This window comes from Carya illinoinensis, chromosome 4 (assembly GCF_018687715.1).
Source record: "Carya illinoinensis cultivar Pawnee chromosome 4, C.illinoinensisPawnee_v1, whole genome shotgun sequence".
Lineage (NCBI taxonomy): Eukaryota > Viridiplantae > Streptophyta > Magnoliopsida > Fagales > Juglandaceae > Carya > Carya illinoinensis.
Window position 1 is genome coordinate 44,109,808 of NC_056755.1, and position 13,849 is coordinate 44,123,656.

The following is a 13,849-nucleotide window of genomic DNA, read 5'->3' on the forward strand; positions in this document are numbered from 1 at the left end:
ATTACAGGTAAAAGAGTAGAGTGTGTCGACTCTAGTTTTAGAGAAAAGGAGTAAAATAATCATGTAGGCAGAGTTAGGCAGGTCAATCGATCGTACAGCGGCGCGCTGTCAAAGCATGCAAGTAATACACACGATGGCAAAGGGGGTGGAGGAGGTTAATTCCAAAGATTTGAGCAGAGGGACACCCGTTGTCGAGTAGACATAAAAAAAATGACTCATGTAAGGGCCAAGGCCATAGCGTGCAAGTTGGATGTATCTCGATTCTCATTAAATGCCTTGCATCAAACTCATCATACCTACAACAAGAGAAAGTGAAGGAACATGGTTTCTTTTATGGGTGTGAAGGGGAGTGGGGAAAGTAAGGGGCTGATGCCCCTCCCTCTCCACCAGTAGCGAGTCTTGGGGTTGAGAGTCCTGAGAGAAAAGGAGTTTTTTAAGAAGTTGTCGTTAGTAAAACACCATGGGGTTAGTAACTTAGTATATTCATTGTTGAAATTTGAAAAATTAGTTTGCTTGTGTTGAGTCTCACATATGACTACTCAAATCTCTCACAAGTCCTCTTCCTTGCATCTCGATCATCTTTATTGTCATAATATATTATATTGGACAATCAGATGTGCACTGCTCAAACTCGACCGACCAATGACAAGTATCTACATATATATATATATAGAAAGTCAACAAATGTGGCAAAAATGAAGGGGCTGGGTGGCTTTCGCAGCCTAATTTTCTGCCGCCCCCCACGTTTTAAGCACATAATTCCAATCACAAAAGGTAGTGTAGGTTTGCATCTTTTAAGCTAGCTCTTCTGTTTGTTTGTGTTGTTTGGGTCCGAAATCTCTACAATATTCCTTTCATTTTGCCTCTACTCTACGTTGTTTACCAAATCTATTCTCTTTTTTCTTTCAATTGCATCTCTACTATAAAACAGGATATAAAAGCTAGCTTCTTCTCATCGAGTTCATTGTGATCAAATACTCTTCACGAGATTACTTGATATTTTATCTTATTTTTAAAAAATTACACATTTTGTTTTGATAGTCTAAACATGTATTCCTTTTTTCTTTCTTTCTTTTTGTTAAATATCGTATTGGATAGATCACTAATTAATTAGTAGGTTCTGAATTGAAAGGGCCTAATGGTCCCATTAGGGACATCTTACACCAAGCAACAAGGCTTCAGAGAAAATGAGAGACCACGGTTCTCCTAGTAGTCCAAAAGACACAAATGATACTAGCCCAAGACTGCTTGAATTAACTAGGATTTGGTTCCCTTTAGGGGTAGGCATGGTCTAGGCCAATACGACTCGTATTAAGAGGTAACAATTCAGCTACGTACCCATATATCGATATATAAACAAATTACTTTCACGTGAGATTCATTATCCTTATAAAAAAAATCAAGATACAATCCCTTTTTTATATACTTGTTGACGTGACAAGCATGATATAATGCTCGAAGATGATATTGCATGCAAATGTGATTATCAATTTCTCTCACGAGTTCACTCAAACACATATAGGAGAGAACAAGCTAATCTTTGGATTCAAGTGACATTTCAGCCGTAACCACAACTCGTGCTAGCCAACCTACTCAGTTAGCAGTTAGCGAGCGATTCAATAGAACCAAAAAGATGTTTTTTTTACTGGGTTTGGAATTCTAGTGATAGTTAACTCATGTTTTCTTGTTAATTTAGTTAATGGCAGGACAAGTCCACACTAAACATAAGCTGTAACAACACAACCTACACTTGGACAACAAGTTGCTAACATAAGAGGTTAGGACACATCACCTATTGTAAGGATGATCCACGTGATCAGCACAGTATATTCGATATGCCAATAACTCAACTTACAAATAGAATTCCTCCAAAGAAAAATAAATAGTTCATTAAGTTTCTTTGCCCAATGTATGTTTAAACTTCTTGATGCATCTATAAGAGAAGACTTTTCCATGGGAGCCGTACTGGTGTATCGCAACTGCAAACAAGAAATCATCCATTGCATTGCCAACACCAAACTATATGGACAGTAGACATCTAACCACTCAGAGGGGACGACATACTTCTTAAAGCTGATCACTGATTCTGAAGGGATAATACCACAGGCTTAGATAAACCAAAGCCAGCCCATCAAAAGGCCCCGGCCACTAGAGAACAACAGAAGGTGAGAAAAAAGAGACAATGAGGGAATAAGGAAAAAAAAGATGTAAGAGGGAAAAAAAGGAAGTGATGAAAAAAAAAGAGAAAAATGAGAAATGAGGAAAAATAAGTTAGACACGCAAGCGAGGAGTGGAATAAAGCTGCCATCCCTCGCCACTTCCAAGGTCAAGGATAAAAAAAGATCGGTCCAGATGAGAATGGGGGCTTCTTTGATTTCTTCAGCTTCTTTAGCCTCTTGACGAGAGCTCCAAAGAGAATATCTCCTCTAGAAAATAGGTCTCCGACTTTCATTGTACAGTAAGGATGAAAAACTCTAAAACAATATATTATAGAAGATTTCCCTCTAAAAGACCCATAGACATAGGCATTATGCCAAACCACAGATACTTGTGTCCATCTCTCTTTTATTTTTTCTACATTTATTTTACTTGTGTCCATCTCTCTTTTATTTTTTCTACATTTATTTTTCATTCACTGCCAAAGATATACGTAGGAATATTGTATAGCCGCACTGGATTGCTGCCAAGGGATCCAAACCACTTCGATCAAGACCCGAAACATCATCGTGGGCCAAGAATGATTCTTTTTCCTATTCCGACATGTTGTGCAATTTTTTGTCATTAACGTATCCCTTTTATGTCCCAAGTGCTCTTATGACTACTTCCCCATAAATGAATCCCCACTTCTTTTTCTTGGTGCATCTGTACAATTGTTGAAGACAGAAAAGCTACAATTTCAACCTTAAGAGGATGACATCCTCAAAAATTCATTGTGCACCAACTTGTGGGCACATAATCTCGCCTGTTAAACCACCCGTTACTATTGATCTACCTGCCCTGATGCCCCCCCGCTCTCTCGAAATTGTAAAAGCCACATCTCAAATTAGTTCTCAATAGCTGTAATGTAACTATTTTTCAGAGGCTAAAAATGGCAACGGGCCTGCTCTCTTAATTGCCTATTGGTTGGACCAGCAGGTGGGGAAATGCATTAGCCTTTTCTTTGCCCAATACTTTAATTGCCTATTGTCGTAACGCTTGAGTTGTCCGCACGTTTTGGCGTTTACCATTTTTTCTTTTTTTGTGGTCAATTACACAGTCGCTGAAAACAAAATTGTTTTGGCATATAATGGCCCATCGCTTCAACTTTACATTTCTCACAGCTGTTGCCTGTTGGGAATGAACCTCAACATCCCAACTACACAACTTCAATTCTTCCATCTTCACGATTTACTTTGAGAATGCAACAATAGAAGTAGTAATTACAAATTAGTAGCATATCCCTTACACTACATCTACTTTATTCCTTCCAATTATCCCAATCAAGTTGTTTGAGGTAGGGGTGTGCGGTTGAATACGAACAGCCTTATAATTTAGCAAAACCACATTGGCCAGAATGTCCATATTTGAAACTCAAAAAGCTTCTCACAAACAACTTGATTAACCTTGAAACCTCAGAAAAAGGGTGGAAAGTTGCATGCTTAACCTAAAATAAACTGAGTTTTGCTGCTTTCCGGCCCCCTCTTTTTCTAGTTGGACATGTCACTTTTAGAGGAAGATTGCCCTAGTCTCCTAGAGTCTTGTTGAAGTAACAACATGTTCTAAGCTTGAAGAGGCCCCCCAGTCAAGAAAAGAACTTCTATAGGAAATAAAAAACAGAGCACTCAGTAGTTAATTATGCGCCATCTTACAGTCATGCCCTTCAAAGCTTTTTGGTAATATATATAGTAATACAAACAGTCAAACACCTTCCTTTTCCTTGTTTCTCGATAACTTTGGTTTCAGCATTGCTTGGGATTCCTTTAAAGAATAGGGGACAATGCATATATTGAGATTATGCAGTACAAACTACAAAGCTCAAGCATTATGCCAAACGCATTATAACTCAAAACTCAATTCTGAGAGAAATTGTGTACAACTAATGTAATATTTGAACAAACATAAGGCAATATGAAGCATGGAACTCGCATCCTCGTACATGAATTCGATAACATATATGTTCAAAAAATAGTTTTCAATTGGGAAAAATGAAACAAATCCGAAAATATACGGTGAATATCAATCAAAAAGATTCAACAAATCCTCCCTCACAAGAAGAAGACCAGCACACCTGAAAGTGCCAAAACCAAGTGACTCCAAATTCCCCAGTTGATCATCCTGTATGAATTAGATTTCCCGGGTGCAGATGTTGGAGATGACCCTTCTCCATTTTTGCCTTCAGATGGAGCATCTGCAGCAGGGGAAATATCTGGAGATGGTGCCGGAGCCGGCGTTGGAGGTATATCGGTGCCAAAGATTGCCTCAGGAAGAAGGACCTTATCGACTTGGTAGACGGCAACAGGATCAGTGGAATGCACACTGCTGCTCACCTTGGTGTTTGTCCATCCGGAACCAATGCTCACTGTCCCAGATACATCGGAGAAATTCAAAGTGTACTGCCCACCGGCAAAGGTAGGTACAGGGCCTGATTCGCTTAGGTTCTTGAATTCAGCTAGGCTGTAGAAACGTGGCAGGCCATGGAAGAGAATGAGTGACTTGAGCTGGTCTTGAGTGAGATTGGAAAGAGAAGGCTTTTTAAGAGATGAAAAGGCACCATCTTTTGGTACAAAGATTGTGATGCCTTCCTCAGTGTTGTTGGCTTGCTTTTGGAAGGTGTCTATGACTTTGGTGGACTCAAGGTAGCTGAGGAAGGTGTGGAATGGACCAGCCACAGTGAGCAAATCCGTGAGGTTTACATATTCTGGTGCTGGTGCTGGTGCTGGTGATGGAGTTGGGCTTATTGGGGGAGATTTAGCAGTTTGAGCATATGCTGATGAAGAACACAGAAGAAGCAGGGTACAAGAAACCATAAAAATCATGGGTACTTCCATGTTTTTCATTAATCTTGAGTTGATTCCTAATGAGACCAGACTCTCCAAATTCCTGCAAGAAGTAAAGTTAAGGCAATCAATCAGTAAGAAAATACATCTCAGCATCTTTAGCAATTAGCTCAGACCAGGGGGACCATCCATTTAAAGCACAATGTGAGTTGAAAGTTTTCCAAATCTACCCCGGGACCAGAACCTGTTTCCAAACACACGCTCATTTTTACAACCCAAAACAACAAACCTGTGCAAGCACCAGAAGAACACAACAAACCTCTGTAAGAACTAGAAGAACTCAGATGCATGCTTAACGTCACAACTAAGCAAACCTAGATCTTGACCAACTTATCAAGAAACGTAACAGGAGAAAAGGGGTGTAAGTTTAAGTAGATATGATGAACCAAACCGAAGTGATGCAACACAAATGACACTGAAATATGCAGAATGTGGACACATGACTTGCACGCAAACTTGATGCGTGATCCGTTTTCTCGTATGGAAAAACTTCTGCAAGTGCAGTACATTACATGTTTTTTTCCTCTTTGTTTCTAAAATGTGGTTCTTTACTATATCCTTCATACACACCAAAAAAAGTCAACAAATTTTCTGTAAGAAGATGAAGCCAAGCCACACAATTTACACCACCAACAACAAAGAAATCTGAATCAGCTAAAAATAGAAGCCATTAGCATAAATCTATACTCATTGATGAGAAAAGGGAAACCAAAAAGAACAATGCGTAGCCAAATCATAAAACAGTAACTTAAGAAAGGGTACACGAAACCTATAGCGAGACTACAGGACACTGACCTCACCAAGAGGAACTCAGAGAGATAGATAAAGAGAGAGAGGTGGTGGGGAATGATAATGGAATGGAGATGGCAATGTGTTTTGAGTTTATATAAAGAAGGATTTATTAGTAAAGAAAAAAAACACGGTGGTGGTGGTACCAAGCTGGTTCCCAAGAGATGTAAAGGTAAAATTATTAAAAAAAAGAGAAGAGATGTAAAGGTGAAGAGTAGGTACAAGTTACATGGGGTTGCTGTTTCTAAACCAGGTAAGAGAATACGGGCAAGTCTTTCTCAACAGAACAGGCTGTGTCGGGTAGGCTTTCAAAATCAACTCAACTAATTCGTTTTTTAATCCTTGAGAGAGTTGAAACACCAACCCTGCACTCCACCGCATAGTTTTAAAACGATTTAGTAGGTAATGTGCACATGCATGGTTTTGTTTGTCACCTATTATAATCTAGTCTGGTATGAAAAGGGATTTGTGATTGGGCCCCTTTAACAAGTCTTTTCTTTTATAATCTTCTGAAGTTTATGTAATGTAAAGCTTCAAGTGCATGTATATTTCATACAAAAAAAAAAAAAAACTGTATATATGGCAGTAAGCGGTACCTGATCAGCGATACAAAGATGGATGAACATATAAAATATATGCCACAATCATCATTGTATCTACTTTCGGTACATTCTGGACCTGGCTATCCTAAACCCCACCATTCAAGCTCATTTCAATGTCAAATCTCCCTGTTGCTGGACCCTCCCCCGTTAAATGTTTCAAAACAATCTGATTAATGGATTACTCCAATAATCACTTTCACAGTAGGCAACTTTAAGATCAAGTCAATTAATTACTTGTATCATTTTTTGGATTTTATTTATTTTCATTGTATAAGTTTTTGTTGTTTTGAGATAATTGTTGGAAAATCTCAATCCCTCGTAATAGGAAAAGACTAATGTTATATACAGTTATAGAGTGTGCAAACATTATATAGTCATTTTAAAAAAAATAGAGTCTATTATTAAAAAATTAATTTTTTATAGTTATTCATTTTTTTAAAATGATTGCGCGACGTTTTATATATTCACAACTGTAAGTATTATTTTTCTTTATTAATGACTCAAAGATTTTTTATATAAAAGAGAGTATTTTGACTTAGGCTAACTCAATAATGGTCACAAAGCCAAATGGACCTTTTTTTTACTCTCCATATTTCAAAAAAAATGAAGATGCTGAAGAAATGGAACTTAAAATTTCAAAACATGTGTTTCACCTAAAACACTTTTAAAAAGGTCTATAATCTATTTAACATTACCATATGCTACTAGCCATTGAACTTTCTAAAATAATGTATAAGGTTTCCTGATGGGTCCCACCACTAGATTTGGGCCAACTAGCATTAGCTGTCGGGTCGTGGCCCACCACTATGATACCCGATGCCAACTGTACACAATGATTCGGCTTACATGCGCACCCACCAACAAAACAACACAAATGGTACGGCGTCGCTTCACTACGCACTAGTTCATGCTAGCAAACGACGCCGTTTTCTCCATGTGTGACCGTTGGACAGTTGGACCTCCAGACAAACCAAGCATTCGGGGTTCACATGCCAGACCACTATATTTTCAAAAGATTCGTAATCTTATTATTATTATTATTATTATTATTACTATGGATTAATTCCAAATTAATATAATAAGTTGCTTGTTTTCACACCATCAATGAGCTAAACAAAAATTAATAATAAACAAATGGAAAAAAAAAAAAAAACATTAATGAGTGTGGGAGGAGAGGCGTGCCATGTGAGGTTTCATTGGAATTTGCGGTAAAATGAAGTTAAGTCTTTAACTCATCATTAATTTAATTAACCTTGACTTTTACAACAATATTCAAGCATAATTATTAATCTTTGTATGAGCTTGCATCGATCCATGCAAGCAAGTCGTTTCCTTAACTTAATTAACATGAGAGTTGTTGTTACTTTCTTACAATCATGTTCACTAGATTCTTGTTTGGTAGTCAAGAAAGGTTAATCTATGACCTGCCACTGTACATCAAACTTTGAAACTATGAGTTAGTAAAAAGAGGCGAGAAGATGTGATGTTGTTTTCAGCTGTGGATGGCTGGTACCATTGCCCTGTCAAGCTGATTCTATACCCATTTTAATTTGGTGGATATTATGTTGACTCATCTACCTCGTCTTTTCTATGGCTTTCTTGGGCCCTTTCTATCATCTTCATTCTCCAAATTGGAGGTTGCTCTGTTGGAAAGGGAGAGCATCTTGCTTTTGCAAATGGCATAAATCTTAAGACATGATGGAAGCAGCTTTCAATTTTAAACAATCACAAAAGACTTTGGAGTCATATCAGTTGCACCAGAATGGTGGCATTAACTTACCTTATAAACTTGGTTACACAACATGGTGCCATTCCATGCTTATTTTAAAATCAACCACGAAATGCATCTACATCTGTTCTGTGACATACATAACTATACTTTGCTTATTCTTTAACACTCCAATTCAAATTGTTTCAATCAGAAAAGAAATCAACGTTGCCCGTACTTCAGCTTGTCGACCGGTGTCATCACAGTAACACTGCTAATAACACTTCACCTATAACAAAGTGATTGGGGTGCTAGATGTTAGTTAGAAGTTTGATAGTCAGAGTTGGACCCATGTTGTCTTGAGCTACTCATTTAAGTACTCATGTCCATGACTTTTGGTCAAGAACAGCTTGTTTTGTTCTTGATCATTCAGGCAAATGATGGGATGCCATACAGATTCCAATTTTGGAGCTCTTAATATCTCCTTTTGGTGAATTCAATTCTATTCTAACCAGTCCACACTAATTTCTATCTTCAGACCTCTTGTTCATGTTTTAGCATTGAACACATACATTATTCTCATTGGTGCATCTGAGCGAGCATAGTTTAAGTGATAATTTTCTCGGGTTAATTCTAATATACCTTGAGAGGAATAGCTTCACCCACCAGCAGCAGCAGAAGAAAATGAAAGCAACCAGAAAGCATAATAGAAAAGTTTTAATTCGACAGTTAAGATTAATGGTATGCTACCGCTAATTTTAGCAGTGGCTGCTAAAGAATTTTAAGAGAAGAGAAAAAGAACTGTTTTATATTTTATAAAAATAATTAAATCCACAGCTCTGCTTTAAACAACTTAAATGCCCTCTATCTGGCGCTTTACAAACATTTGCTTCTTTTCTTTTCCTTATTATCTTATATTGCTGAGGCCAATGCTTTACAAACACTAACAGATAGACAGGACCCCATCATGCTTTTGAAGAAATGACTGACTATATCCCTGATCTAGACTTTGCAAATAATGTTAGTACAAGAAGAGTATATAAATGACAGTTCACATTTTCTATTGATAAAGGCAATCACCAAAGAATCCATCTCTCTCTCTCTCTCTCTCTCTCTCTCTCTCTCTCTCTCTCTCTCTCAATTGCTACAGGTAGGAACTTTTAGTAATGAAGACTAAACTATGCAATTGATACTTTGATATATTCAGAGGGAATAATCTAAAACTAATTATAAATTCATTAAAATCAACGGAAGAATGGGATATGCTAGTGCTTTTGTTGGTAAGTTCTCTGGTTAAGTAGCAGCCCATTCTTTTAGGATGTTGAATTTACAGTTGATCTCCAGGTAGCACTTGTCATCGTCATCAAGAAACTGCAGAGGTGAAAAATATACGAGACCACATGGTATTTACTGAAATTAGACTAAATATAATTCTTAACAAAAAACGTGTTAAAAATAATTATTGCAGTCTTAAGTCTAAGTTGGGCATGTGGTACCAAGGCTTGGACTAAACTTCCTCGTAGATTTTCAAGTACAATTCACATCCAATACCCAAAACATTTAAAGCAGATATATATCAGGGAAATAAGTAAGCAAGTCAGAATGGTCAATAAAATGTTGCAAAAATGGCTTGAAAACAGTCAATTTAGTGTGAATAAACGGGTCATGTGTACCAGATACTATGATGAATTAGAGACAACGGACATAGTTCCTTGTAAGCAGGTAGGCAGGTCAAATTTGATGTGTTTCCACATCATCCTTTTCTAGTAAATAGGATAAACCAGAATCTTGTATAGAGACCAAATGAAAATGAAAATCCTAGTGAGCTCAATGAAAGTAGGAGTTTGCTAATTTGATTCGAGTGATTATCTTGCTACGGGTGGAGAAGAAACAGTAAACACAAATCCAGCATGGAATTGGAAGCTATATCAATTGTTCTTAGAGGAATACACTAGAGGATTCAAGAATGAAGGATGAGTAAAAAGTGCTAGCATGTAAGAATGATTTGAATTAAACGGTAATTATAAACATGGTTAAAAGTAATTCATGAACATATATCTAAACAGGACATAATCAGATTAATGAAGATGCTGCATGTTAGGACTCATATATTTGGATTTTGTTTCTATTATATATAGCATCTTCAACTGTCAACACCGATAACATACCCTTGATACCAGATTTCCAAGCAGTGTTGGTGTACTTAGGGCTAGATACTATGTTATTGCTCACTTGGAAGGAGAATTTCAAGTGGTATTTACTGCCTTATTTCAATGTAAACCACAAGCTCTTTGGATTTCCATCTTCAGGTATAGGAAGAACAATGTCAGATCTGCCAGGTGAGACGATTGACAGACTAGTGATCTTCACATCTGGGTTAATGCTTTCTGTATCATAAGAAACATACAACAATCTTACTATATGCACAAGAGAAGAAGATCTTTTTATCTCTCTTACAAAAGACAAGGGACAAGGACCTTTTTTGTTGATACAAAATGTACGAGTCTGAGTATATATTGATAACATTCATCATTCAATCAACAATATTCCTGAAATGGAAACTGTTGATATAGATGACAACATGACAAATATGGATGCCGAGAGTGTAGCAGACTGATTATAGTGCAGATTTTACTCCTTGTATTTTGCTGTTGTAGTTTGTTAAGTCTTACCATGTTTAGAATACACAACTGTCTATTACCATGTATAGCTATAGCTTATACACTCTTTGTACACAATCCTTGAATATAAATACAATACTACTCTCACGGTAAAAGTGTGGTGAGATTTCTTCATCATCGACTTGTGTTGATTTTCTTCTTGGTATCAGAGAAATCATACTGTGAGGAGGGCTATTTTTTTTTTCCCCTCAAACATGTCTTCAGTATCTTTGAACGTTGGCAATTTTTTCACACTCAGACTCAAGTCTAAAAATTATCCTCTCTGGCGTGAGCAAGTCCTTGCTCTAGCAGAAAGTTAGGAACTGGTGGCCTATCTTACGGGAGAAGTCCCTATCCCTGAGAGTGTACTTCCACCTTCAGAGGGCTCAAACCATCAATATGTTCCTAACCCAGATTTTGTAAGATGGAAGATTGCTGATCGACTACTTAGAGGATGGATCATTGGCACCTTATCTGAAGAGGCTTTTGGGATTGTCATTGGACTAGATACCTTGGCACAGGTATGGAGAGCTCTTAAAGAAGCCTATGCTCAATCTTCTCAGGAGCGACAGTTTCAACTTACACAGCAACTCAATCACATGAAGAAAGATTCTCATATGCCCCTGAATGACTACCTACGTAAATTCAAAGGAGTGTGTGATAGTCTATCTGCTATTGGCTTCCCTGTTGATGACAAAACTAAAGTATTTTCTCTGTTAAATGGCTTGGGAGCAAGGTATGAACCTTTTACCACCTCTATGCTTAAACCTCCTATGCCCAGTTATGCAGAAGCAGTGCCTTTATTGCAAAGCTATGAAACCAGAATTAGTTTGTACTCCCCTGACTCAGTAGCCTACACTGCCTTTTATGGTCAGAAAAATAACTCAAAGTTCATTAACAAGGGATCTCGACAATCAGGTAGTTTCTCATCAAAAGGTAAAGGTTTTTCTCCTGCTAATCAAGCAACTATGAAGCCAATTAATCAAGGTTCTCCAAATGTATCAACTAATTCTACCCGTGAGTCTCATCGTGATCTTCTATGTCAAATTTGTGACAAACGAGGTCATACTGCAATTCGTTGTTGGCATAGATTTAACCACTCAATTCAGCTTGACAACTTGCCAAAAGCATTTGTAGCTCTCAACATTGACTCAGAAACCAGCACTGAAGAATGGATTTCTGATATAGGAGCCTCTGCTCACATGACCTCTCACGAAGGTATTTTACACAACTTAAAACCTTATGTTGGTTTAGATAATGTGTTAATTGGCAATGGAGATTTTCTCAAAATTACACACATTGGAGATGCTACCATTGGGACAGGATCTTCAAAGCTCACTTTAAATAATGTTCTGTTGGTTCTTGATTTAGAAAAAAATTTGTTATCTATTGGACAATTGACCACTAATTACCCAGTAAACTGTGACTTTTCTAATCAGACTTTTGTGGTCAAGGATCAAGTGACACAAAGGGTGCTAATTAAGGGCCTCAAGCAGGATAATCTCTACACCATTCGGGCTTCACCAGCTACTTTCTTTTCAACAAGGTTTCGAGCAGTAACAAGGGACCTATGGCATCAAAGGCTCGGGCATCCTCAAGCAGTTGTTGTTTCCAATCTGCAAAGCAATAATTTTATTAAAGTATTATTCAATAAGTTAGAAAATAAAGTTTGTGAGAGTTGTCAGCTAGGGAAGATGTCTAAGCTTCCTTTTACTGCTTCAGTGTCTAGTACATTTGCTCTTTTTGATACACTTCACATTGACTTGTGGGGACCTGCTCCTTTTCCTTCCATGAATAAATTTTATTATTATGCTGCCATTGTGGATGACTTTACCAAGTTCATTTGGCTTATTCCCTTAAAAAAGAAATCTGATTTCTTTACTCAGTTCTTACTATTTGAAAAATATGCTTTGAGGCAATTTGGGTAACACATAAAAGTAGTACAAACAGATGGAGGGGGAGAATTTTTGAACCATGCATTTATTAGTCATTTGGAAAATTCTGGTATTTTACATCACATCTCATGTCCATACACGCCTGAGCAGAATGGTTTTGTTGAGAGGAGACATCGAAATATTAGAGAGTTGGGCCTTACAATGATGCTGCATGCAAATGTTCCTAAGTGTTTTTGGGTTGAAGAATTTACCATATCTGTTTTCCTCATCAACAGACTTCCTACTGTCACTTTAAAATGGGAGTCCCCTTACTCTATGCTTTATCACAAAACACCAAATTATGGATCTCTTTGTGTCTTTGGTTCAAGATGTTATCCTTATGTTTGGGACCAAAAGACAAGTAAATTTGATCCAAAGTCTCTTCCTTGTGTCTTCTTGGGCTATAGTGATCGACATAAAGGATATAGGTGTTATTATCCACCTACAAGAAGGACTTTTATTTCCAGACATGTAGCATTTGATGAGGACTCTCTTCACTTCAAAAATCAAGTCTCCAATAATATGTCTCCTTCAGATTTTTTAGCGACTACTTTCACTGAATGGGATTCTTCAACAACTCCTATATGTTCTCATTCTCTTCCATTAGCAAATACAGAAAATCCAACTCCTGATGCACCATTGAATAAACAACTAATTCTCTCTGATTTAGTTTCTAGTATAGAACAACAGCCCAATATTGTCCCAGCTATGCTAGATCAATCTGAAAAACATGGATTAACTGATCAGTCCGTGACAGTTCATGAAGAGTCTTCAAATTCTATACTGCCTGCTCCTTCACACACTATGCAAACTCGTGCAAAATCAGGTATTCATAAGCCTAATCCTAATTATGCTTTAATTCATCATTATGGTAGCATACCAAAGCCACCAAGAACAATTCAATTGGCTATTAAGCATCCTAACTGGAAGCAAGCTATGGAAGAGGAATTGGAAGCTTTGAGTCAAAATGAGACATGGTCTCTTGTTCCAAGAAATTCCACAATGAATGTGGTTGGCTCACATTGGGTACTAACACCCAAAATCAACCCTGATGGATCATTGCAATGCCTAAAGGCAAGGCTGGTAGCTAAAGGTTTTCATCAAGTAGATGGTGTAGACT

At 37.4% G+C, this 13,849-nt stretch overlaps 1 protein-coding gene across 3 annotated transcripts; it reads right to left on the reverse strand.

Moving 5' to 3' along the window:
* Positions 1-4,021: 4,021 nt before the first annotated feature.
* Positions 4,022-5,985, reverse strand: LOC122306122 (fasciclin-like arabinogalactan protein 7). Of its 3 annotated transcripts, none has more exons than XM_043118527.1 (2): positions 5,832-5,985; positions 4,022-5,079 (listed from the first exon to the last, which is right to left on the reverse strand). In XM_043118527.1, the coding sequence occupies exon 2, from the start codon at positions 5,034-5,036 to the stop codon at positions 4,245-4,247; it is 792 nt and encodes a 263-aa protein (XP_042974461.1). In that variant the 5' UTR covers positions 5,037-5,079; positions 5,832-5,985; the 3' UTR covers positions 4,022-4,244. The 3 variants fall into 3 exon arrangements, with proteins under 3 accessions (XP_042974461.1, XP_042974464.1, XP_042974463.1); XM_043118530.1 differs by lacking the exon at positions 5,832-5,985 and adding an exon at positions 5,549-5,569; XM_043118529.1 differs by lacking the exon at positions 5,832-5,985 and adding an exon at positions 5,296-5,536.
* Between the last annotated feature and the right edge of the window lie 7,864 nt (positions 5,986-13,849).